Below are 27,529 nucleotides of genomic sequence, written 5' to 3'. Positions count from 1 at the left end.
AGGCAAAAAAAAAAAAAAATAGTTCACCTGTGAGAAGTAGCTTCTTGCTTTGCAGCAGTGTGGGCTTCACCAGAGCAGAAGTATACATTGAGCTTTGCATTGTTAACAACTTCAGTTGTTGTCTTCTGCCTGGGAAGTGCTTAGCGTGCTTTGAAAACCGTAAATGAATAATCTTGCAGTGGAACCTGGTTAAGCTGTGCTATCGACTAGATTTCTCAAGTCAGAGAGAGGGTGAGGAGCAGCCCTTAGTGAAGCCTGGTATCTGTTGTGATTTGGGACTGTGCTGTCTATTCTGGGTATGCTGTGTTAGCAGCTTTATCCAAAGAAGGGTGGCCAGTTGCTTGGAGTGTTACATAACAGCTTAATTTGCCCAGAAATAAGGGAATTTGCTCTTCTTGCGTTTCCAGGTAGCAGAAATTTTCCCTTCAGTACGTTTGAGTTGCATGTTGTGTGGCTCAGGCATGTTTCTGTACTCCTTAGCAGATGTGTTTTGAAACTCAAAATGTGTGAAGTTTTATTTAAAACTAATATGAAACATAGGTTCCTACAATTGATCAACCAGGATTTTAATTTTTTTGCTTTTTCTGCATTTTGTTTTGCAGGTATTCCTTTGGTAAGTGAATAAAAATGAGAAAAAAATCTGCAGTAATAATTTATTGGTGCATTCGTGGGTATGTAGCTTTTACATTACTCTAGCTTGCTTTCTCTATCTCTGTTAAATATTTAAGTTACTATTGTCTCTATCCTCTGCCTTTCATTTAATTTCTTTCTGCCCATGTGCCCTTAAGGACAGTAAAACTGGTATAAATTCTGTAAATTGAGACTGAGAGAGACTTGGTGGAAGAGTTGTCTAAGTACCAACAGCATCACTTGGAGGTCTGAAGGACATCCCTTGGGAGGAAACATGTTCCTCCCAAATTCCAATTCCTTCTCCACTGGTGATTTGTATGAACGTCAAGAATCTCTTACTCAATCGTCTACTTTCCCACTGGTGTGAGGTGCCAATAGCACTTCTGGGAGGTTGATTCGTGCTTTGCACAGGCTGGGTTTTTTTCAGTACTCCAGCTCACAGCTGGAGTCTAAACAGAAAGTTAGAAATCCCAGTAGAAACAGTAGAAAACCTGTTTCTATCTGTGGAAGGAAATATTAGGAAAACTGCTAGTGTATATCCCAGAAAATCAAAAGTACTGGCATGGCATGTCTTAAAATGGCCTGTTTGGCTGTGTCTTCTCATCCTTTCAGCCTGGTGCTCATGCTGTTGGGTGGGTGGGTGGAGAAGGATGCTTTGGCTTTGTGTGGATGAAGAGGGGATTTGTTGTCACTAGCCAGTCATAAATAGAAATTTGGTTATTCTAATATAAGGCACAAGAACAGGTAAAGTCTCTTTGTGTCTGTGTATTATGGAGACTTGAAAAGTAATGCCCCAGTATGCCCTTCCCCTTCTCCTTCTGGGAATTGCATCTCTCTGTTTACCAATTGATGGTTTTAATCAGTTGTAAGTGAATGAACTGGTTTGGTGCATGTGTCATCATTAAGATGGTGCTTCACCAAGTGGAGAAGCAGAGGAGTGTGAAGAATTGTTTCCACTCCTGTGTGGTTTAGATAATACTTTTGCCTTGGATGTGGATATGTTAACCAGCTGGACTTTACAATATGAATCCAGACTTTTGTGGGTTACTGAGGACACCCATCTTAGTTTTAACTCAAGCTACTCATCTTCTGTGTGTGTTTTCCACTCTCACTGATGGTTGTAGAAAAACTGCTTTTTGCAAGTGGTGTTTTATCTTTCTTTGGCCTTTCTTTAAGTCCCAACTGGATAGCCACCCTATGAGGATTACTAAAGTCCTTTGTACGCAGTAGGGTCTCCCTTCCTTGTTTTTGGCTTAAGGGCTACTTCTGAGTAAGATGAATGAGATGTAAATCTTGAGTTACTTTTGTTAGAATACAGGAAAACCACAATATTTTTGTTATAATATAGCTGAAACAACAACATTGTCATCCATTGCTGTAGAAGTACATTAAATATTGCTGAGCTCTGGAAGCCTTTTTCTTTGGTAGCATCTACTTCAAAGCAAGATCTTTAAAAAAAAAAAAAATATTCCTGGAGAGATCTTTGTAAATGCTGACTGTTTCCTATTCCCCTCCAGGAAATGTGTGCTTTTTTTTGATACGTCTTAGGATGGATTTTGGTAGCCTCTATTAAAACTGCAGGCTGTCCCTATGAATTTTAAAGAACTGCAGAGTCTGGAAATAACAACAAGCTGTTAGGCCAAATGGGATCAACTGGTATTGCCACAGGTTTTGCTCTTTGCTCTTACTTCTGTCAGGTAACAGTTATTAAAAACACTCCTCACTTCAGGGAATGAACTGTGAAACAGCCGTGCAAGAGCTTTCGCAGTGCAAAGCACTGACCGCGTTGGACTATTTATCTTCGAAAGGTGAAGAGGTGCTCCACAATGCAAATCCTGGAGCGGGTGTCAGCCGGGGGGTTAGCACTGTTCTGAAATTAGCCGAGCTGTAATAACTTCTCGGCTTTATTTATTGTTATTTGGGTATAAATTTGGCTTTAGACGTAGCGTGGCATGTTTCAGTGGGCGTGTGGGGGTTTTACTTTGGGTCCCTCCCCGTGGTTAAGCACAGCTCAGGCGTGCGAGGCTCACTGCCAGGAGATGGGAGTGCCTGACTTGATGGCCGCTCTTCCTCCCTGCTTTTGGCAGTGCAGCGCTCTGGTTTTTGAGTGTGGACTGTACTCTGGTGGGACTGCTCGTTGGCTAGAGTATGCTGGATGGCCCTGCTTCTTAGCTGAGCTGAAGCTGCCAGGAGCCTCAGGGATGGATGGATGGATGTGCTGCCTGTCCTTGGTGGAACACACCTGCAGGGCCAGCAGCCAGGTTGCTTCTGGAAAGCTGAGCTTTCATGCCAACTTCACTCTCAGCCTAAATCTCTTCCTTGAGCTTTGGTATACCAAGGACTTTCCTCCATGGCCCTCTGTTCGAGCCCCTTTCTAGGTGCCCTGGTGACCTGTGTGTGCCACCATGAGCCAGCTGGCCACGCTCAGCACCCTTGGTCCTGGCTCAGCTCCAGAAATGGCAGGTCTCCCTTTCTCTGAAGGTTGCAGCTGTGGTGCTGGGACTAGAAAGAACCAGCAAGGTCAACTTGTTATTTTATCCTTCTTTAAAATTAAGACATCTTTTCTCCTGGCTTAGAATGAGACCAAAGCTGCTTCAGCAGATTGGTGGTGTTGACAGCTTTGCTGTTTCTGACCCTTTCTGAGCAAGAGTGTGTTCTCCTAGAGCAGTAGTTCCTGATAATGCTTCTGTCTGAGATACCCCCAAGGACTTCCCACCCCCCCAGTGGAAGCCCAATTTAATATGTTATCTCCATTCTAACAGAGGCTTTGGAAAAAGATGATGCTCTTTTACAGGCTTTCTTGTCCTCTTTCTTCTAGCCCCAGATATTCAGAAGAGAGTTTGATGGCCCTAAGTCTGTCCTGAGATATTGGTCAAATGAGATACCAGTGGGAAGCTAAGCAGAGCTGCAGAAAAGCTGCAAAGATCGTGTGAGTTGTAATGAATGGCCATGTCTCTCTGCAGCATAAAAATCCAGGTGTGGTGTGGGAAAATGATGTAACTGTCCAGGGAGATTCTGACTCCACATCGTCACCTCGGCTGTCGGATACCTCTCGGAGCAGCAATCTGGATTCCCAGCAAGGAACACGCAGAAAAGACAGAAATGTGTCTGTTTACCTTTTGGCTATCAATGGGATCATTAAACTGAAAGGATTGAGAAGCAGCTGATGTTATTTGACTCTTGATGCACAAAAGTGTCCTATTTGGAGCCAAAGCAAATGTTTCCTTGGGGATTGTTCCAGAGAGCCTTGCTTCTGCACTCTTTGCAGACCAACTGTATGGCGAGAATTAGAAGCCTATTTTAAAAGTAAGAGCTTTTTTTACCTCTCCCAGTAAACTTTCTTGTTAACTTTGGTATGGAGAGAAGACGATCACTGAAGGTTGAATTAAACTCCTAGGTTTTTTTTCTATTATCTGTAAGCATGGAATAAGCAAATAACTTAGTTCATACCCATGCCTGCCCCCAAATTTTATATTGCATCTATTATCTCAGAATTTAAGATGAAGTGTGTTTTGATTAGAAGTAGAATAAAAAGTTGAGAACCGAGTGTATGTAATTCTCCATTACTTGTTAAATCCTCACTCTTTACTTCAATGCAAATTGTTCCAAGGAGGATTTTCTTTTAAAAGGTCTTCAGGGATCTCGAATTTTAGATGTGCATTGACATAAAATTAAATGTTAGAGTGCACAGCTGGGGTTCTGGCTGTACAAGATTGAGCTGTTTCTCCTTTGTGAGTGCATGTTTCCAAGGAAGGGGCAAAGTTTTCATATTAGTTGCACTATACTCGTGAACAGTGCTATGGTCATGGAAGAAAACGAGAGTAAGTCGAAATGACTGAGGTCGAACTTCACTAGTGCAGGTCTAAAGCTTAGTTTAAAAGCATACTGAGATGGGGATGTGTGTGGGCTGAACTGTGCCCAGAGCTAACCAGCTGATTGCTGCAGACCCATTTGCAGTCTCTGCGTGGTGGGTGTGAGGTTGCCCAAGTGTAAGAGGATTCACTGGCAGAGGTTTGCTTTCTCATATGGCAGCACATAAGTATCATGCCAGCACCCGGTGGCACTTGTTACTCTGGCAGCTCTCTGTACAGACGGCATGCGGGAGAAACACTGGCAGCAGGACGTGGAGGACGGGTTGATCTGTGTTATTCCCGGAGAACTTTGTTCTGTTCACAGCAGGAGACTACGGAGCTGTGGCGTGAGTGTCCCAGCAAGCCCCTGGGAATCGCTGCAGGGTTGAACACCCAGATGGCCATAGGCTGCTATTTATTCATCCTCCCCCCCCATGCCGAGATGGGAGGGACGGGGCTGCTTACTGACTGTTCCTGGCTAATATTGTGATCTGCTGTTCCTATTTCTCGTGTAAGAGTGGGAAACTTTTCTCTCTGTCTTATTAAATCTATTTTTCAAGCTGTCACTTAACCAGGTCTAGTGACAGAGTCGGATGTTTATGTGGCCCTGGACACTTGAACTCTGGTGTTTTCAATCACAACAGCACCTTTTGCCAGCCGTTGTGAATTAAATACTCCTCGTGACCTTTTACCCTCGCCGCTCTTAAATTCATGCTTTAAAAACAGCTTAATGAGGGGTTTACTGGCCCAATTGGAAGTTTTTATTAAAACCTATTAGTGTGCTAGAGTAGCCTGCCTGAAGGAAACGATTAGCCCAAAGCAACTAAACTCGGAGCTGGCCCCTAGCCACACCAGGTTTTCACTAAACTGTTTCCAGACCCACGTTAACCCTAACACTGCAGCTTGCATGGTATTCATATCCTCTGCTTTAATTTATAGCTTGTCTGATTCTCTCCCCAGCCTTTCTCCATGTTCACGAAAGCATTTCGGTTTAATGTAATTAGAACTGTGTTAAAGGGCAATGTGCCTTCATTCAGGCCTGACTCGTTTGAGAACCTCAATTAAGTGGAAGTGTTGCTCCAAAGTCTTCTGCTGCTGCTGCCGCCTGGGGAAGGAGCTGCCCTACAGTCGGGGCGTGGAGCCCACTGGGACAAAGCTGTGATGCTCCCGGGGCCCTGGTTAAGCATCCCGTGAGGAGCATCCCAGCATCAACTCGGTGATGCAGCTGCGTTGGTGCAGCACCCCCGGGTTTGAAGTGAAGTTTGTGTTATCTGGAGGATGCAAACCTCAGGACAGCACACAGGTGCTAGAGGGTAGAAATCCTGGCTGGCTTCTGCTGCTAACTTCCTGTTTGCTTTAAGTCCATACTTTACATTCAAAACTAGACCAGTGGCTCTTGCCCATCTTAAAAATAAACTTTACAATGCTACTGAAGCCCTGCAGCCACTATCTTTGTTTTCTTGTGCTCGTGTCTCCATGAAGCTGAGAAAAGCTGGCCAGAGCTCCTATACATTCAAATAATTGCTGTAGCAAGTCCCATGCCCCAAAAGTGCTGAGCACCTATCAACTTTGTATGTATTCCCTCCCCATCCATGTGCCTGGCTGCTTCTCCAGGCTTCCTGTGATGTCTCCTGAATCCCCAAGGTCTTTGGGGAAGGGACTTCCAGTTCTTTTATATATATATATAAAATATATATTTTATTTTTTTTGCACAGTAGCTTGCCTGTTTGTAGATGTCTGCAACTACTGAACTGAAGGCATGAGATAATACAAAGCTTGTAAGCTGTATTTCATGTTTTGCTGGTGGTTTTCTTTGTTGTCTGGCTGCTGAAATGACTGTCCATGTGTTAACGGTACCTCCCCAAAGTAATGATACATCACCGAGGGAGTCACTGATGTACGTACTGAATGCACTTGTCAGGCTTTGTTTTTTGTTGCTAACTTGTAATCAGGGAAGGCAAGTTGAAGAGTGAGACATAGACTCTCATTTACAAGCCCTTGTCTTAGCCTGCAAAAAAGCCAGATTCCCCCATAATAACATTAAAGATAGTAAAATATCAAAATTAATAGGAAAAAAAAATTAATCAAGGAGTTGCCCATGTATCAACTAGGCTGCTGTTTAAGTGACAGAGGCTTAGTTTGTGGGATGTGTTTTGAGCATCATAAAATGATTTTCCATAAACGAAGCACATAACAAAAAGCAACTGGTCCCTCTCTACACCATGTATTTCCAGAGTGTCACCTCCTGTCTTTATTTTTACTGGCATATGGATGCACCAACCTTGGGAGGTACCTTTTAAAAAGAATGTTTAAGGAAAAATCTGCCATTAAAGTTATTACTGTAAAGTAGTGCCTTTGATTGCGGCAATTATGCAAATGATTTTAAGGGATAAAATACTTCTTAACAAGGACTGATGTAAATGGTGGTGCTGGAATGAGTGCATAACTTCTTCAAACGAGATCTTTCTGTGCAAGTAATTTTCTTTCAGCCGTTTGCCGTATTGCCTGGATGTCGACCTGTGTAACCGATGACTGGCCTGCGGATGTGATTTTATTTTCTCTTAGTACAGGAATGTAAGTGGGTGGAATGGGAACGCTGGTCTTGCAGAAACTGGGAAACCCTTTCCCTAAGCAAATTGTTTCTCCACAGCTCTTGTGACTGACGTTTGTCCTAGCCTTAATAAAAAGGAAACAAACAAAAATGCTTTTTGCAGGCAGAGCTTTTCCTCAGAAAAAGGCAAATTGGACTGGGTCCAATATTTAATATTGGACTGGGTCAAATATTTAATTTCAAGCAGAGAAGTTGGATCCTTGTCTCCCATAGTTTGGAAGAACATTGACCACAATTAGAAGACAAGTAAATGTTGTTGGTGTGGCTAAGAGACTTATCTCCTATTTCAGTCTGTGGTACTTACACTAAGCTTTTAGCTCTTGGTGGAGCAGCAATGCAGTGCTGCATGGTGCATGGCATCAGTTATGAGAAGGTTTACTGTTTCAGTTAAAATTATTCCCAAAAGGTTTCAGTGGACAGTCAGTGTCTTGACTTTGGACTAGGTCAAGGATGTTCTTCCCATATTACGGATTTGTTGTCATTGGCCCTCCTGCAGCTGGCATATAACGGCATAAAAGCCAAAAGCCTTTATAAAGTCATTACAGTGAGTAGCCATGGACATGGAGCAATACGTGACGTGAGGGATAGCTGAATTGCTGCATCTCTTTGAAACCTCAGATTAAAAGTATGGTGGGAACGCAAAATGGGTGTGTGTGTGTGTGTTAATGATGTGTCTAGTCTGCCTGGAAACCTCTGTTGTGGGCAGAAAGCTGCAGGAACTAAACATAGTGGAAAAAAAAAAAAAAAGATCTTGAAGGTCTGGTAGCACAGATGTTGTGTATGGGTTTTGGGATGCAGTGAGTTACAGGGTATTTTGTTCAATGTGTGCTTCAAAAATGGGCACGGCCCGCCCGAGGCTGCAGAAGCCTCTGTCTTTGGCAGCCGTGGCCACGGACAGCCCCGTTGTTCGGTTGGCGTTGGGCTTGCACGCGAGCGCTGCATCTCTGGCGAGCGCTTGGATGCTATCACACAGATCAAGCTGCGATGCCCAGTTTGACTGGAGCAGGTGTAGTAATTTGCAATTATAATCATAGCTTCTGTTTTTGCAAGTCTGTGTGCAAATGGCAAGGGTATTGTATTCAAAGCTTCATAACCTCCATGTTTTCTCCTGAAATTCTTCCCTTTTTGGGTGCTTTTGGGTGCTTTTCCCCCTTTATAAGGGAAGGATTTAATGTGCTGACTGCAATGGTATTAATGTCTGCTTAGATTTTTATCCTTTTAACAAGGTTCTAACAAGCAAAAATTTGTATATGTGGGTATTTATTTTAAATGTGGGCATCTTTGTACTAGGAGAAAGACAACGCAGTTCGATTAATTGCTATAAGTATGTAAGAGTGCACCTATTCACAAATATACCTGAACAGTTTGGGACTGAGTTCACTTGTGTGCATTATAAAGCCAGCACTTGTTCTCCTTATCTTGCATTAGTGTCTCCGTTATCTGCTATCCTAAGCTTACGTTGGATTTGTGTTAAACCTTTCCATTAAACTTGTGACTTTGTGCAGCGTTCTCTGTTGCAGCTTCCTGTGCAAAAGTGAAAACAAGATTAGGGTTAATAAAAATGCCAGCTCATTTCTTTAAAAAATAAAACAACAATAACAAAACCCAAAAAACAACCAACTTTATAGTAGCCTTTTTTGTAGAGAGGTGTATCTGAACAAAGGCACTGGCTCTGATCATGCTCAAATTCTTGAGGAGGATTTGACTTATGTCCAAACATCCCAGCTTGGACTGATTGCTACTTGTTTGTGTAAAAAAAAAAAAAAAAAAAAAAGGCATTTTTTTGCCAAAGAATAAAGCTTGTTCCAAGTGCACGATAGGCAAGGGAAATGCTGCCCACCGCCGTGAGGCTGCCACTGCTTCGCCGTCTAATAACACACAGGGATGGCGCACTGTGTGAAACGGGGTAACCTGAACACGATGCCCACTTGTTTGGGGGGGTTTAAGAAGGTCGAATGTAATTACTCCAATTGGAGTGTGGTCAGGAGAGGGTATGATTAATTCCCCAGATCCCTCAGAAAAGCCTGTGGGAATTTTAATGACCCTCGTGATAAGATCCTGAGTTTTGCGCATCATTCAGAAAAGCGGAGTTCACCTGCCCAGCCCTGTGGACTGCTGGGTGTGCTCGGATTCGGGACGGATTCAACAGCGAGGTGCAGCGCGGACGAGGGTGCCATCTGCAGAGCCACCATCCGTGTCCTACAGCACAGACGGTTTTCCGAAAGGTGACCAGGCAGGTACGACCGCTCTGACCTTGCTCACGGTGTGAGTTAGCAAGAGGTTGCAGTAGTTGTAGTGACTGTTGGGAGTTGTTGGTTCTCCCTCTTTTGGTTGTTCTGACTGAATCACACAAAAGCGTGAGTTTTCCCTCAGCAAAACTGGAGCAAAGTCTTTCAGCAAGGCTAGCCTTGTACAATAGCCACAAAATTGTTCCTGTAAATACTGCACTATGTGATTATTTTTTCCTTTTGCTCTGTTTTTAAAAACAAAACCAAAACTCGGACAACTGTTTGAAATAGGATGTTGTTAAGTGCTTAGGCAATTCCAAAGGACTAGGCTTTATTTTATGTCTTCACCTCATTTATGGGTTACTGCTGGGTTTTCTGTTTCTGAACAGTATCTTCTTTCTGGCCGTAGCGCTCACCTATGTGTTACCATGCTTGAAGGATCTTGAGTGTGCTGCTGCGAGCTGCCAAGCAGGAATAATGGCACTCTTGTTGTCCCCGCGTTATTTGCCAGTTGTCATAGATGCCAAGAGTCAGTACAGCCCAGGCATAGTCCATCTACTTGTTTTTTCCGTGTAGAAAGCAGTCGGTTCTAGCAAGTATGTCTTGCAAGCCAGAAGGCCAACATAAAAGCATTCTACACCTCAAAAGTGGGAGATAGTAAAGTTTTTTTGATTTTTAGCGAGAAAGACAAGTTGGTGAGAATCCAGTGAAAACAATGGATTAGCTCCATGACAGTGTTGGCTTCAACAGGCTGACACTTCTCAGCAAGGTGCTGTTTAAATTCATTGAGAGATCGCCAGGCTTTTGATGGAAGGAGGATGAGAGATGGGCAGAGTTGTCTTCAAGGCATGCTTCGATCAAAAGTTCAAGTCTGGCATGGGAGAGCAAGTTTTATTTTTCTATTTTTCTGAAGTTAAATAAACCTTGATGTGCAGAATAACCCCTGAATAATAATAATAAACTGAAGGACATCCAAGGAACTGCTGCCGGTTTTATTTTTCATTAACCACACTGTCATTTCTAACGTGCATCTGATTTATCTGTCTGGTTAACCATTCAAATGCCCTTTTTCTGACCTGATATATATCACATAAAAGCTTTATGGCAGTAATTTATAGAGGATGATTACAGCTCTGAATGTGAAGTTTTGGAGCACCATTCTTCTTGGGGATGATGAGTCCAGTTCGATGTTCCCAAGGTATATAGTAGAATTACAAATTAAAGGGTTGTGGTCTTGGGACTTGGCATCTCAGGGCAGCAAAAGGAAGTTTTGTGGGGGCCTCTGAGGAAGGTCAGTGAGAGTATGGGCCCTTTTTAAGGACTCCAACTCTATTGGTATTTTCTTCATCCTTCCTTTGTTCTGAATTTGATCTGGAGTGTGGAAGTTTGGGTGGAAGTCCACAGATCTTGGATGCTTTCCATCAGGAATGTTTGATGAATCAGAAATACACTGCAGTTTGGGTCAGGTTAAACGGTCTAGATATTTTTTCTTTTTTAATCAGTGATAGGATTTATAAAGCAATTTGTCTGGAGAATCAGCAGCAGACCTGCACCGTACCCCAAATGTCTCTGTTCACAGTCCCAACTGCTCAAATGCAGATGTGGAGGGAGCAGTAACAGCATTGCAATGGAAACAGCATTTTGGAAGGAGGAAGAACACTTCAGTGTTCCTGCCTGTTTGTATCCGGTACTGACTTCTCTTGTCCATGCATTAAAAGCCTGTATTAACCCAGTGACTGGACCAATAAAACAAAGGGCCGGTTTCAGGACACGTACCCTAGCGTGCTCTTGTCTTCTTTTTTCTCCTTTTTCTTACTGCAGTGGGAGGAGTGGGGTGTATGGTTCCTTCTTTTAAGTCGCCTTTTTAAGGGTATTTATTTGACTGCTCAGCACTACTGAGGGCTAAGAGGTTAATGTATTTATGCCGGCAGAGTCCCTTTTTGAAGCCTGTGTGTTTCTTCACAAGTCTGTATTTTGAAGTTTATTGCATTTTCTGTGTTCACTCCCTGTATAAAGACTGGTAGAAGTACTGGCGTTGGGTAATGGAGTGAGAGCCAGAGGTCAAGTTTGATCTTCCTCTAAGACTTGGACTCCTTGATCTCCCCGGAGCCGGGAACAAGCTGTCGCTCTTCGCTGTCTTTGCAGAAATTGATGCAAAAGTGAGTGGCCGCATGAATGGAGCCATGTATGGATTTCTTCTTAAAGTTCCTTTGTCCAAAAATGTCACTTCCTTGAAATGGAGATTATTTGTGAAACTGCATTGGTTTGAACAGATTTCTGGATCAGAAAAATAAAGTCAGCGTTTCTGAAATTGTTGAAACTCGTTTTGTCTTGCTATCTTTAAATTAGAAAAAAGTGTGTCATAGTTCAGAGAGATTTAGTATATAGAAATTTAGACATCAGTTGCGCTTATAACAAAAAGCACTTGCACTAGTGTGTTTGTGCATGTGGAAAAATGGAACTGTGCAGCACTTCAAAGTTGAATTAAGATCAAATCTGTAGGTTATTAGCATCCAGAAATACTGCATTTCCTTTCCTCTCTCCAGATTTAAATGGGAGCAGACAGACTGATTCGTGTGAAGAAAACGTTTAATGACTTAGCATCATTTAAAACCTGTATCTTTGTAAACTTCATGGGATTTGACTGCGTTCTTGAGCATCATCTGAAACTTCAGATTTTGGATAAAATCATTCCAGGAGCGAATGTGCAAAATTTGAAACAAAACAGAGGGTGTGCAGGGAAAGGTGTGTGCTGTGCTGTTGAATTGTATCGAGTGGTGCCTCAAAGATACCGGGTCAGGGAGCTTGAGCCTCAGAGCTGCCAGTTTTCTTACTGTCCCCAGAGCATCTTGTTTGACTGTAAGGAATTTACTGCAGCAATGGGAGTTGAAATATCTTGTGTGTTTTTACATGGTTTGTGGCATCTTTGAGCAGAAGTCGAAGCTGATGCATCTGCTTCCTGCTGAGCCCCCTGTGCTTCAGCACGTTGCTGAGTGGGATGCCCTTATTTTCTTAAATACCATACTAGCGCTTGAGTGCTACAGTTCTATGCTATCAGTTTTGGTTTAAGGAGAATGCTACCTAGCCAAATACTTCTGACCGCCTCCTCGTTGGATCCACCATGTTCCATTAAACTCTTAAAAAATTTGATTCATTTATTTATTTTTAGTCTAGCGAAATAATTTTCTCATGGGTTTCTTTTCCGTTTCTAAACTGGGTAAAACCGCAGTGTTAAGCCATCCTCTTCCCAGTCATATATAGGAAGTGAGCGTGAGCCAAGGTACATATTTTATGTTAGTCAAAAGAGATAAGTGTCAGGATTTCAAAGTAAATTCCACCCTGCGATTTCCAGCACTGAAATCTCTGCTGTACCTTGGCTCTCATGCCTTGATTCAGAACAGTTGGCGCTCTTATTGCAATTCTCTTGTATTTTCATATCCTTTTGTGTGGAGGGGTGCCCGCATGCATGCCAAAATTATCTCTGAGTCATAATCCCTCTAGGAAAACCCTTGAATGGCAGGAAAGCTGCCGGTAGCAAAGCCGGAGAGGGTGCTGGCCCGTGAGCCGCAGGTGTGCCGGCCGGGAGGGCAAGAGGAAGGCGCGTGATGCCCGGCTTTATCGTCTCGGAAGGAGCAAAAGCGGCTCCTGTCCTCACCGAGCAGAAGGCTTATCGCCTGAAGGAGGTGGTCCGTCCCCAAGGGTACGTACCTGTCGTGGGGAGCACGCAGGCTGTGTTACCGGTGGGGAGGGGGGTGAGCCGTGGTCCCGCTTGCCTCGTGCGCATTAACTGCATCTTCTGCATCCTGTTTCCCGTGACATCGGATGGGGATAAGCTTTCCCCAGGGTGCTCCCAGGCCGTTACGTAAAGCCGCTACGTAAGAGCGAGAGGTTGCTACTTGGTTAAGGCCCAGTGCCTAAAATAACAGCGTTTTAGTAGTGGGATTTTGATTTCTGTCCTATACTTGCAGGCTATTAGGTGATTAAACTACCATTAAAAGTGGACTAAGCAGCTGAAGGTTTTAGTGGAGCAGGTAGCTGAGGTGGGGAGGTTTATGAGGTTATTTCTTAATTTACCATTTATTGTGAACATTTATCAGGGGTAATTTTCTCTTTTGTTTTATGTTTGAGCCATGCTGGGTCGTGTCCGATTCAGCAACTAACCTCAAACTCGGCTGGAAAACCTGTAGGATGGAGCCCTTCGTTTCTGCGAGCGGGAAGGAGCAGGAACCCCGAGCAGCAGGCTGCAGTTTCAGCCGTGCAGACCGAGCCTCACAACAAGGATTGCTCAACCTCCCTGGGGCTGGCCAGCTCGCTGGCTGCGTGGGCAGGCTGGGCTCCAACCTGCCTGCCAAAACCCCTGCAGGGATGGCTTCCAGGGATGGGTGGGAAATGGCAAAGTCAGGAATAGGTCCTGCAGCTCCAGCCTGGTCTGCTGTCACCACCCAGCCGTCTGCCTTCAACAGATACGGACTTTTTTTCCCCTGCAAAGGAGGGGTTGGGGCTGGTGCAGAATTGACCAGAATTGCACGTGGTGGAGATCTGCCTGGGAGCTTGAGCAGCGGGACCGAGGGGAAAAGTCATCCTGCAGTTCCTCAGAAATAGGGTGGTGCTTTTGTATGGGAAGGGTGAAAGGAGAGAGCAAGGATGATCCCCCCAAAAAAGAGTGTGTGTGTGTGTGCAGGGAATAAACAAGCCGTGCAGTGAATAAGCAGTGAGCAATCTGGATGCAGCGTAGGGAGGAGATGTTGGGAAGGCTCCTCTCGGGGAAAGGAGCAGTGGGGAAAGGTGAAGGATGAGGGGTAGGAACCGATGGGGAAATCGTTCTTGTCCCTTGTTTCGAATTGCTGAGGTAATGCTGTTATTCTCGAATCGAGAGCTGGAGCGCGTGGCAGAGCTCAGTTCCCCCGTGTGATGTCTCTGCTCGGCCTCGCAGCTGCAGGAGGAAGGCTGTTGGCGATGGGAGTGACGGGCCGCTGTGGCTGTGGGACAGCCATTTGTTATCACCAATTGTCACAGGGGCAAACGCTGACAGGATTTTTTTTTTTTTTTTTTTTTTCCCTCCCCTTTTAATGCAGTTTGGTAAACACGAGAGCCAGATTCCGGGTGTAAATCTGAAATGCGTCAGTGCAGTTGGATCTGCCCAGCTGTGCTGGATATCTTGCTTGGAGGAAAGCACGGCACAGAGCCGGTATGCCAGGCTGCTCCGCAATGCTTGGAGATGCTGAAAAATTACCAGAGGGATGGGGAAGGGCAGCAAGGAGGGAGGAGATGCCAGGGAAGTATCTAAGGGGATAACGCAGAGCTGTAGCTCTTCCCATCTATTCTGCACTTCACTAAGCTTTAAAATGTCAGGTTTTGTCCTCTGTATTTAATCAATAAGTATATTATATTCTCATTTACATGGCTTCTTAATATGATGACTTCTGGCTTATTCAGCTTTCAAAACAGTCGTGTCTGCTAGCTAATGGCCAGGGAGAGGAGGAGGAGGACACTTTGAAGTTAAGATTTGGTGCTCTAGATTCAATACTTTAAATTTTGAGCTTCAGAAAATCTAGCTATAAGAATTGATATTTACATGGAAGTGCGTGTGCCTTCATCCCGAGGCTTCAGCAGGAGGCTGACCCTGGGAACTGCCCAGGCGATGCCGGTACTGAGCAGCCCCAAGGTGCCGGCAACCAAGCCGGGACCAGGAGCAGCCACGGGGCCTTGAGGTCACCCAACTCTGCCCGGGGCAGGCGCTGGCACAGAACTGCATCGCTCCATGCCGATTTCCACACTCGTGTGTATCTGTGGGCACGGCACAGAGATCTTTGTCCTAAAAAGCTTCAGGATTTACAGCTGTGTTGGTTGTCGAGCCCTGGGGAAGGGAGTTGGAGGGCTTTCGGTGTTAAGAGCTGTCTATGTCCCTGTTGCAGAGGGAGGTTCAATCTGAAGGGTCACGTGGGCTTTAAAACTTACCCCCAAGATACAGGAGTGAACCAGACCTCAGAGCAAAGATAAATCCACATCCCTGGGGGTTTCTCGTGGGCTGCTGGGTCTTGTGATCGGTGCTGTAGCTCCTTCTGCGTTGTGATACGGCACAGCTCGTCCTCTAATGTCCTTGCTCGCATTTTGCAGTGTTGTGTCAGCCCTACAGCGTAGCTCAGATGGTGATTTCATTTATTTATTTATTTTTAAAAGAAAGTAGCTTGATGCATATATTCCAATCTACAGGAATACGGAGAGCTCCAAGATCTGTGTGGTGAAAATGGTATATAGATAGTTAAGCAGGGGAATTTGGCCAAGACTTTCTGGCACACAGCTTGGACAGTTATAATAATTTATTATAATATTTCCCCATCTGTTTGTTATTATTAAATATGAAGTACTGATGTTGCACAATCTTACCTTTTGGATTTATGTCCAGAAGAAGTCGGTGTACGTTTTTATTGAATACCTTTTAACTCTAACTTATGGTTACAAACAGCATTTTGAACTTCTCCTTTGTGAATTTAAAGCAAAATTAAATTAAAAAAACTCCTGACACGTGCCACTCTTTAAGGGTCAGCACTTTCTCTTTGGAAAATTATCCTGTACATTAGTATCTTTCTCAAGTGTTTTATTTCGCTTCTAAATCTTGGGTTGCCAGCAGCTTCTTTTCCTGCTCAGGTTGTCCGTGAAAGAAAGCAGTTTTGCAGTTGTGTCCCTGGCTGTGCCCGCACGGAAGGCAAAATAATCTGTATTTATCCCACACCAGGTATAAAAGTGCCGTGAACTAGAAAGTTCACGTGATTGCCAGAAAATACCTCTTGCTGCTGGACCGCTGGTGCAGCCGGGGCCGGGGAAGCAGTAGGTATCTGTACGGTTTTGTCACACGTGCCGCTTTGCGGGGCCACCCTCTGTAATGGAAACAACTCTGCAGACCAACAACCATCCCCAGAAATTCCAGATAATTGCTAAAAACTCTGTAGATGCATCACTTGGAAGAGGATCTGGGCTGTCCTTGTGAAACACAGCACTTTTTCACCCCTGTCGGTCCAGAGGCTCGCTGTGCTCAGTTGTCTTTATTTCCACATTTCCAGATGCTTTAAAAAATATTTTGTCTTTGATTTCTGTACTTATCCTCCCATGTAGTCATTTAGAGTGGGACATTGTGTCACACTAAAAAGCTATTGATCTCTTTTAAATGATTTTCTAGACTTTGAGCTGTACTACATTTATTAGAAGAGTAATTTCTTGTATAAAAGTTTACTGTATGTGGTAACATTTAAAAACTGGCTATTCTGTAGAGCAGTTATTTTAACAAATAATGCAGATGCTTTAGAATTGCTTTTGGTTCCCTTACCACGTTTCAAATGATTTTTAAATAAAATGGTTTTTTTCTCCTTTCCATCCAGGGCTTTATTGGTGTGAGCATACCGCGGGCTCAGGTGTATGATAAATCACTGGAGTAAGCAGTGCTGGTGTTCGGGCTACCTTCACACGTGTTTCCAGTTACTGAATTTCAACCCCCAGCTTTACTGACAAGTTTCCCATTAATGATTGAAAGTTTGCATCAAAGACTGGATGGTTATTTCTAGCGATAAAAGGAACGCATTCTTTGAGCGACTCTTTTAGAGGTGTTTCCATTCACTTGCAATTTCAGCATTAAAGCAGTTGCAGGATATTTTCCCCTGCTTTGGGGTATTGATAACCATTTGTATGGAAATTCCCCAAGCGGTACCTGCTATTTTGTGTTTCCAGGTTGGCTTTACATTGCTGAATGCTTCACGAACTACACATTCCCTTGCTGGAGCGCTCTTTGTTCTGGGACACGCGCGTTTTCAGCCTGAATTAATAACACCATAGAGTGAGGACAGAAAAGCCAGTGATTAATTCATATGGTTCATTTTAGGCACTGAAGTAATTTGGATTTCTTACAGCGGGGAGAGCCGAGCGGGTGTATGAGTCTTGTGGTATTGGGACATATGTGAATAGCTGTTTAATATCGGTTGTCACTATCCTGTGTGATTTTTTTTTAATGTGGTTGATTTCAGTGGTTTATATAAAAATATAAAAAGCTGCTTCTTCAAATTAGAAGCAAAAATTCTAATTATATGCTACAGAATATCCTCGCAAGGGAATTTGATGTCACACGCATGGGAAACCCACCACCCAGGTTGCCGGCAGCATAACCGTGGCTGGCTGCTTCGTGGCGCTGGGGCGGCGAGGGGCAAAGGAAAATCTTGCTGTACGCTGTGTTATGTTATCGTTAAACCGCTGAATCCTTCCAACTGGCAGCTTCTCAGCAGAACTCGGGGAATGGTAATATTTGTGGGAAAACATACTGCTTTTGTTCTCCCCTCCTTGCTTTATCAGGAAGGCTTCACGGCGTTTGCAGCTGGGCTGGAGAAGGGCGATCATTCTGGAGTTGCTGTAGGTAGATGTTTGCTGGGATGCCCAATTCCGTGTCTTCCATCAGAAAGCCATGATGTAGGATCCGTCAGAGGGGCAAGAGAGTTACTTTTGTTGAGGCGACTTGAATCAGGACTGTGACCAGAGGTTGCATGAGCATCAGGACATCGTTGCTTGATAACTTGGCTGTGCAAAGCCTTTGCTCAGCACTGCTGGGTCTTCACACCTCGGTGGTGGGTTGTGCAGACCCAGCCAGCCTGCAAGTGGTGGCCAGGCCATAGTCATCTGGGCTTCTCTTGACAACAGAGTTTCGGTGAGCAGCCTTCGTGCTGCTACATCCTTAGGAATCTATACTGAATAGCTGTGGTCACAAATGGAGCAAAATTCCTGCTCTAAACGTCTCCAAAAATTAATTTGCAATTGGTTTCAATTTTGTAGCAGAAGCAATAAGTAGTAAATGTTTGTTCAGAGCTTTATGAAGTAGGGAAAGGGCTAACAATTATACAAATGCATTCCTGGGGGGGGGGGGGGAAGCCTTGCCAGTTAAACAGTTGGACAATTTAAAATGAAAGATTGCATCCTGTGAGTGTGATGGTGGGGTTTCTTGTTTGTTTTTGTTGTTGTTGCTTTTTTTTTTTTTATGATCTCCTGGCTAGAGGAGAAGATAGATGGGACTGGATTTAGGGTTGTCTTTATTGCTGTGTTTGGTTACTGACTATGGGATGTGGACATGAATAAAAATAGAATTGTGAGGCTTAAAATATTTTAGCTATTGCTTCATAATGTTGCTGTGTTAAGAGCTTCAGGATTCCTCCATCGCTCTCTCCAGCCCTATAGGTGCAGCAGCAACAGTTGTCCAGACCCTGCAGCTGGAGGGGGTGCAATACCCTGGGCCAGAAATAATTAGCATACTTAATTCCCTGTCAAGGGAAATAGGTTTGATGGATGGGGCAGAAAACAAGAAATGAAGAGCCCTGCAGCTCTAAACCTGCCGGTGCCACCGCCGGTGCCGCAGGAGCGGGTCAGGAGCGGGTCTGCATCGCCTGGTGTGCTGGTACCTGAATTATGGGGCAAAGCCACCTAGCCCAAAGGACACGAGAGAGCTGGTAAACTGAGGCAACGGCATGGTATGAAACACATCGTGGAAGACCAGAGACTTCCCGCAGAGCGCACGGCACGTGTTTAGTCTTGCATAGTCATTTCTGCAGAGTGCAATTATGTAGTTACTTTGCCTTGGGTAAATATAGATTTCAGCTAGCACGAGTTTGAAGTGGATGTTGTAATTTTGGGAACATATATCTGTTTTAATTTCCTTTCTAAGATTTTCTTGATCGCTCCCTTGATACTTCTCCCATCAAATTATTCTCTTGACAGTTGAGTGTGACAGCTCAGGTCTCTCAAGTATATTTGCTCCTGTCCCAGATGAATTTGGGCTTGGAAACGGCATCGGAGGGGACAGGTCGACAGAGCAGCCGCTTCTGTGGCAATGCATGGAAAGTGCAAGCAAAAGGGGAGAATGGAGCGTTTGCCCAAGACCATCTTTAGGCACCGAACTTGGCGGTTTTAGGGCTCGATTGTGCTACTACCGTCCTCTGCCCACAGGGCACAGCCTGGACCATGGTGCAGGCTCCGGCGCTCGGGGGGGGGGGCGAGTGATGCTCAGCCTTCCCACCCCACAACCTGGGCTTGGGGAGGGACCGAGCACGGGGCTGTCACCCAAACTCCCTGATAACACTGCAGGGGTGAGGATTTGTCCCGGGATTAGGTGACAAGTGCCGCTGTCGGAGCGTTGGCGTACCAGGGGCTGAGCCCAGCCGGGACGGGGCGGATTGAGCCATCTGCATTGAGTGGTGTCCTGGAGCTGCTGGGTGATACGGCTAATGATGGGCTGAGTTACCAGGGGAAAACTCCTCGTTTTCACCAAAAGCTGCTGAACAGCAGCTCTTCCACCTTCATAATTAGATGGTGTCTCCGAGCCCTTCGGCTTGGCTTTCCCGAGTGTCTCAGTGAAGAAACACTTCTGTTTACCCGGGCAGTTACTACTTGTTTAATCACTGCACTCTGCTCTACTATCATTCTTTACAAATAGTTTCTTACCTGAATAATTCTGTTTAGCTGGATTTAACAAAATAGTGTGGAAAAAGGAAACACAAGGCATGTAGTATTCTGCATGCAGTGATTCAGGAGGAGTTACAGGGCAACACTGCAATACTCTTTAATCTACTGTGGTCATTATAAATCCTAATAGATACCAACCACGTGTTGCTCAGTGTTTATACCTGAGCAGCAAGTCTGTGTTCAGACTCAGGACACCGCCTTTGCCGAAGGTCTAAATAATAGCTTTGGGGTTTTTTTTTAAGAGTATAAAATTAATATCTAAGTTGCTATTTTTGCCAGGTTTGGTGTTGAATTCTGACTCCTTGGAAGCCAAGCGTGGCTTTTCAGGGAGTTACCTTTCAGGAAAATGTTTTTTAAGGAATATTTTTATTTTTACATTTTGTTAGCACATAATGATATTGACTGTTCAATAGTAAGGAACAACTCTGCAAAATAGCTGGCAAACAAAGACAAATATACATTCTTTTCCAAGTGTTGGGGAAGATTAGGCAAAGTAAAAGTAACTTATCCCAGCTGGCATTCTCAACCATAAAATGAATGTGTAGTGTTTTCAAAAAAATAGGTTGGCTCGTAACTTCCAGGAATTGAGAACTTTTGGGTTTCCTCAGGCAATATTAAGAGTGATCTTTCTCATGGAAGATCTCCAGTTAATGTCAGTTAACTGTGGCTGTGTCATTAACAACATACTTGATCTAGCAGTTCTTAATTTTTTGTAATGAAGTCCTAGGATATCTGCAGAACTTCTACTGATGCATGTCAGAGCTCAGATGCGGATACAGGTCTTCCTAATGAGAAAGCATATGTGAAAACACATATAAAGTGGTCTGTTTTCCTCTAGTTTTGGTGTTTGCAAGGGAAGAAAAAAAAAGGTTATTGAGGAATTCATGCTCATACAGAAACAAACTCAACATTGGAAGTTTCCTTGTTACTTCTATGGTAATAAATTTTGGGTGGGTTTTGGAAGTTTTTCTCCTCTCCTTCCCTCGTCTTATTTCTTTGTGGCTGCATCTTTGTGTTGGAGCCCGTCCTGCCGTGCGTGGTCCCCATCCCAGCATCCCATCTGCAGAGGTTGATGCCGGGGGGGCTGCGGCAGCCCCCACTGGGCACAGCCTCCCCACGCGCTCCCCGCAGACTCCCCAGTCTCAGCTCCTCGCTGAGCTCCTGGCAAGACCTTTCCAAGGTGCATGAAGGTAAGACCCATTTTCAGGCACAGGAAATAAAGGACCTAGAAATGTCAACTTATCGTGCCCTTCAGGCGAATGGGAGTTAAATATTTGGAATATATTAATGCTAACTGGCCTGTGTTGCTAGGTCTAATTTCCGCTGAAGGGAAGCACGTTCGTATTTATTTTAAACCAATAAAGCAAACCCGGGTCATTGCTACGATGCTTTGCTGGGCGGGCAGGTGACACCTGTAGGGTTTAAGCAGTGGGAGCCAGCCGGATGCCCCGTTACCATGGTTACCAGCACTAACACCTATCCTGACAAAACTGGGGGGACTTTGGGGTTAGGCAGTGGGTCTCGGGGTCACGTCCGCCTGCCCGTGCTTGGGGAGGTGGCAGGGACCCCACGCCCGCTGGGGGCTGTGCCTCGGGGATGCGTGGCTCCCAGGAGCATCCGTAACCCTGCCGGGCAGCCTGGGGCAGGGGGACTGGGGCCCTTTGCTCTGTGTGTGTGTGTCCCCCCCTTTCCCCACGGCCGTCCCCGACCCCAAAACGTGCAGTTCAGCCATGTCTCCTCTCTGGACTCGCACCCCAGCTGCTGTTACTGAGGCTTCCTTGTTTTTACAAAGTGGATTTCAGAGTTTCTTTTAAAACTGTCATAAACAGTTAAAACAACTAAACCGCAGCTGTCAAAATAAATAACCCTGCTTTGTGTTGCTTTATCTTTTTGTTTTCTTACCACTCTGAAACTTGCTTATTCTTAAAAATGGAATCCGCAGTAATTCTCACAGCTGCTGGTTCAGATTAATAAGGGTGTCTGTCTCCGACTCTCTTGCCAGCGTCTGAGATTTTGAAGTTTAACAAGTAATATCTATACATGTGGCGAGGAAACGTAGCGAATGGCATGTTAATAAGAGCAACGCTTAATGAATGCCATATCTGGCTGTTTCTCAACATAAACCTGATTTATACTTACCTTTATCAGCTAAAGTCTAAATTTATATTTTAGATGCATATTATAATTGGGTATTTACCCCTGTTATTTTGTAGGTTGTAAGCCGAGCTTCTTTATGCTTGTGTTTGACATGGGTGGAGGCTGCTGTAGATGTCTGCTGTGTGTCCGCATTTCATACAGCAAGTAAAATATTAGGACAGGCTGAGAAAAGAGCTTAAAGAAATGACCTGAGACCTTAAAACTCTTGCAATTATTTTTCTCCCCTCTCAGTATGTCCTGGTGAAGACTAATGGGTAATTTGGTCACGGTGAGGAATTTCTGTGCTAGAGGGAAGAGAAAAGGCAAAATTAGGGCAATGTTTGGGGCTACTTCATAGCAAGAAAAAAAAAAAAAATTATGTTTTTGACATGCTGCTTAATAATTGTAACTGTTTCTAGGGGATGGGTTGGAGAGGTCATCATCTGAAATCTTGGTGTCAGGCCTGCAGCATTTTAATTAGCTTTTCTCTGTTTAAGCTGGAAACGGCAGGATTTGGTTCAAGGTGGCTGCACGCCTTGTCTCTGAAATGCATTAGCGGATTGGCTTTAAAGGTGTCCAAAGGACACTTTTGGCTTTTTTCCCAAATGAGTAATGATGGGAAGAACACCAGCTTTTCTATGGGTGGGTTTTGTTTTGCTGCTTTGGTAAATTGTCCTTTGTATGTGGCAGCAGGTTCACCAGGGTAGTAATTATGTTAAAGTATTTCTGATTTATTGTTTATAACTTTCAGTGTGTTACAAGTTAGTTTAGTTGTTCAAGCACTGAATTCAATGGTTGCTGATCTGGTCCACCTCTTTCTTTGTACCAACAGGGAGATTTCAGGACTCGGAAGACGTGGTGCATAGTTCAGGTCTCTCAACATCAGCATTTCTGCCTGTTTGTGTGTTTGCTCATCCCTTTGTACCGTGCAGGGAGAGAACGACTTCCTAACGCGGTTGACTTTTTGGCATTTGTCCCGTAATTGCCAAAAAACTGCTGCTTCCTCCTACGTATCCATCAGATCTTTTTAAAATCAAATGGGTTTTGAAAGCAGCTTTTTTGATTTCCTGAGATCTGCGTTTGGACTTCCTTCCTCCAGCTCCCTCTTTCTTCCTTTGTTCTTGGGGGTTAAAGCTGTGGGTGTTGAGGTCCCATTAGTCATTTTGGCCACTTCTGAGCTCATTATGTTGAAAGATGCCTGGATGAACCCATTCCTGAATTACAGCAGATTTACATCACCGAAGCTTCGTTAGAGTTAGTTGAGCTACTTCAGAGTGATGTAGTTGAATGGGGAGGCTTGTTTACTTCTGCCAGGATGGAGGGGATGTCCTAAAGGACACAGCAATATCAATTTTCTTATCTAACTGTAATGCTGAAAAATAACCTTCACTCCAGACAGAGCAAATCCCCTTTTAGAATCAGAAAACTCATAGGTACTATAGTGATTTTCTCATACTGTTTTGTATAAATATTATCCTGCTCTTTTGTTTGTTTGTTTTTAAAGGTTTTAAGTGTAAAAGATGTTGCAGGAATGTAACCAAAAGCTGCACGTGTGGGTCACAGTAGTTTCTGGAGTTTGCTACCACTGAAGGAAATGGGCCCTGCGGTCCTCTCCTTCTGATGGCTGTTGGCTGGAGCGCTGTTGCTGTTGCCTTGGATGAGCGTGGTCGGCGGGATCCGGGCTGTGCAAACACCGGCTCTCCCCAGGCTCCTGCCCAACGCCTGGTTGGTGGGGCCGATGATGCCTCCTGGGCATTTGGAGCGCGCGTTCTGTAGGCATCTGATGGTGGGTTGCGTGTCGCTGTGTGTGGATGTGAGCGTTTGTCATGGTGAGTGGTGGGACCCTGACCATGGCTGGTGTCTCTGGCCCGTGCACTGGTAAGAACAGCCCACTGGAAACCAGTGTGCCGTGCCCGATAGCTAACAGGCGAAGTTCTGCTCTCCTTCTCTGGGAGTCCTTTTTACTACCAGGACCAGTGTTTCCTCTCCTGCACCAGGATGGCCTTTCACATTCAGCCTAAAACTGGCCATAACCTGCTCATGGTCTTCTTGCATCTCACTATTGAGATTACACCTTTGTTATTGCTGCTGTGGTCCTGTGGCTGTTGGGGCGTTGGCTGGGTATATCTGCCTTGAGGTTAATGAACTATGCAGCCTTTTTTTTCCTACTCCGTATACAAGCTGTCCTTTAAAGGTGCTATATTCAGGAAAAAATCAGGGAGGCAGAGAAAATTTTAAATGAGAGATCTGCTTCAAACTGGTGGGGAAGCTGGATGAAGGAATCATCCCTCGGTGAATATTTATCTCCTACAAGTGTTGATTTTAAAACACGTGCTTGCATGAGGCTAAAATGTGATCTCCCAAGAGCAACGGGAATCTCACATGATACAGCAGGAAAAAATTGTCTAATATGCTTTTTATTTTGAGACTTACTTTATGTCTGCTAGCAAAATAGCTTGCCAGGTGCCTTCATGGTATTGGTTTTAATTTGTTCTTGCTTGAAGTGTACAAGTGGGGAATGATAGTTTTGAAATGGTGAAGAAAGCGGGCTGGTTGAGCTGTTAGGCTCAACGTTGCCATGCTAACCATGTTAACAGCTGCTAATGGTTTCTTAAGCTGCCAAAGCAGCCTGAAGATAGATTTAACACCCAACAGACACCTGTTTTTAGCAATTTAGCTCCACAGGCACATGGCACAGTACTGCAGGGGTCCTGTCCATAAAGAACAGATAAAATGTGTTCAACAGGTTGCTTGAGAAGGTGGAAATTGCTGGCTTTCTACTTCATATTAAGGCTTTCTTGGTGGAGAGTAAGGAGGAGAAGCACAGCAAGAAGGAATCTAACCTGGAAGAGATGAGTACTAAATGGGTTTTTTTGGTATTTCAAACTCAGTTACATCTTCCAAAGCTCTTGGTGTCTTTCCATCAGTCAAAGGACCCTCATGTCCTTGTTTGCAATGTCCTCGCAAGGTTCAGAGTGCTTTGCAAGTGGGAAAAGGTGCCACTTCTCCGAGATGCTTGCAGGCTCCTGTTCCATCTCTGAAAGAGTCCACCAGTAGCAAAGCCAAGTTGCGAGATCACCTTCCCAGGAGTTTTAGCCCCAAGGTGGTGTCGGAGTCCTCACTGGCTGATCCCAGCACTGCCTCAAGTTTCCTGAATGAATGTTTGTGCTTCTTCACACCGTTTTTCTCCCTGCCTCTTCTCTTGGTGCAGGTGACCACATGAATTGCAGTGGCCACCAAAGCCGAGCAGAGGGCCATGCCCAGAGTTGGGGGTGTGCTAGCGGGGGGCGGGGGCCTGTTGGGAGAGGCAAGCTGAGCTGGGGAGGGTGTGTTGGGTGCAACAGCGATTGCCTTCTGGTATATCTTGGTCATGTTGGGACAGGCTTGAGCTGCTGACCCAATCAGTCCCATATCGGTTCTTGATCAATGTGGAGAGGAAAACATTGATTTCCTTGTGAAAGAGAGCTGGGAGCTGATGGTCATCACTCTGAGGCTTTCAGAGCCCCCCTTCAGCCTCCTGAAGCTTTGCTTGACTATTCATTGCAATAAGGGGCTTTGAGAGATTTCAGTTGCTGGATCATTGTTAGCTTCACGCAGGGAAGGTGCTGCAAAGGCTGGTGCAGGATTCCTGTGCTGAGCTCCCTGCGGGGAACAGTGCTGCGCTTGCAGAGCTCCGTACAAACCAGCTGCGAGCTGAGCAAGTGGGATGTTCTTACATGAGGTGGATTTCGAGCTTTTTCCATTCACATAGCAGGAACGGGTATAATAACCACCGATTCCGGATCAAGCCCTGACTGTTTTGGTTTGGGACATGAGGCTTCAGTCTTTGCCTTTCTTGTCCTTAGGGTATGTTCTGGTTTTGCTTATTTTCTTCTAAGCCAAAACCTCCTGACTGTCTGCACTTGACTGTGCCTTCATGTATTCATTTCATCTGATCAGTGTGGGCTTTCAGATAGAAAACTCACCAGAAAACTGTAACTGGATTTTAGTTATATCACGGGCTTCAAAGCAGTCGGCACAGAAAGGATAATTGGAAAGAAAATCCCTTCCAGATTATAATTATTTGTCCCAGGAATCGGAGTTCCTTAGTGATGATACATACTTTCCCTTCTGTTTTCCTAGTGCCATGGGAACCTGGCAGTAGATGGTCTCCACTGGTATGTGCAGTGTATACCTGAACCTTCGCACAGGGCAACGGAGGAATCACGATACTGGATTCAAACCAGTGATCCATCGAGACTTGCTTCCAGCAGTACCAGAGCCAGCTGCTTCAAAAGAAAGTGGAGAGCTGCGCAGTAGGCAGGTTATTGGTTTCGCAGGGAAAGATTCCCTCCGATGACTCCTGTCAGCCGGGGATTGTTCTCTGCCTTTGGGCTTTTTCGTTTCAAGCCTTTAAAGCTGCTTTCTTTTCTTCTGCTGAGGATTGATTGAGTGGGAACACACTGTCGTGCCCTGATGCAACATGTAGCACCAATACTGAATGGATTGTGTCACCTGGTCATGGTGACATCACTTGTCCTTGGCCTCTCCTTTCATTCTGTGTCTGTTCCCGGCTCTGTTCGACATCTCATTTCACAGACAGTCCCTTCCATCGCTTCCCATTTCATTTACAAAGTTCTCTGTATTGCACGTGGTTTGTGGACTGTTGCAGGATGCCCAGCTTTCCGCCGCCCCCCCCCCCCCCCCCCCCCATCTTTGTGGGCAGCCTAAATCCCTCTGATCTGTCTAAATTTATTGATGGCCATCATTGACCCTGCTCCTAATAATCTGTTTGGAGGAAATGGGATGCATTCCCCACTGTGGGAGTTGTGGGGATGGTGCTGGAGGACTGCAGGAGGACGGTGGGGAACCCTGGGAAGCCACTGTCATCTCTTGGCTGTGAACCACTCCTGATGCTCATTTCCCTCAGCTCACCAAGAGCTGTGGCATGGGGCTTGTGGCTGTTGGTCATGTGAAGATTTTGAGGGACAGCTTGAGATGTTGAGAAGTCCAGTGAGTAAGCAGTAGCCGCTGTGGTTACACATCTCCAGACACAACACAGCCCTCACTGACGAGCAGCGATGCTTGCATGTTCTCCTTGCCTCGATGGCCAAGCTTGAGAGATGCCAGTGCCCGTGAGTTCATACAAACACAGATGAAATTATTTTTGTTACTTTAAGACAGAGTAATTAAATACAGTATATACGGATCCCTCAAAATGACAGCCGCCCACAGAGCTAAAAACAGGAAATCCATTAACTTCATTATTTAAAAAATAAAATAAAAATTCTCCCAACTGATTCTTCTGTCACTTAGAGTTCTGCATGGAAGGAGGGCTAATTTAACGCTGCATTAACTCACTGTTATCACCCTCCTGTTACCTAAGTAGTTTCTAATGACTACCCTGGAGAGCACTTGGAAGCTTTTAAAAGTTTTTATGCTAAATTTTTTTTTTCCTGTGTGGTTTATACTTTAAGAACAAAAGTTATTGATAACATTTTTCCAAATCTTCCAACAACATCAAGAACTATTCTGTTGGCTGCAGAAATGTGATCACCAGTCTGTTATCTCTTTGGCAAATGAGAAATTTGAAACATTTAATA

At 44.8% G+C, this 27,529-nt stretch overlaps 1 protein-coding gene across 3 annotated transcripts in view; it reads left to right on the top strand.

The window, feature by feature from the left end:
- LMF1 (lipase maturation factor 1) overlaps positions 1–27,529 on the top strand; it is a 204,601-nt gene that overhangs the window by 24,699 nt on the left and 152,373 nt on the right. For 2 of the 3 annotated variants that reach the window (XM_075767496.1, XM_075767495.1), the window contains exon 1: positions 20,869–21,001. In XM_075767496.1, the coding sequence (XP_075623611.1) occupies positions 20,884–21,001 (118 nt within the window). In that variant the 5' untranslated portion in view covers positions 20,869–20,883. Of the gene's footprint in view, positions 1–602; positions 614–20,868; positions 21,002–27,529 lie in introns of those variants that run through there. The other variant, XM_075767498.1, reaches the window with a different exon arrangement.

The sequence above is a fragment of the Balearica regulorum genome, chromosome 15, assembly GCF_011004875.1.
Source record: "Balearica regulorum gibbericeps isolate bBalReg1 chromosome 15, bBalReg1.pri, whole genome shotgun sequence".
NCBI lineage: Eukaryota > Metazoa > Chordata > Aves > Gruiformes > Gruidae > Balearica > Balearica regulorum.
This window is presented reverse-complemented; position numbering and strand designations above follow the sequence as displayed.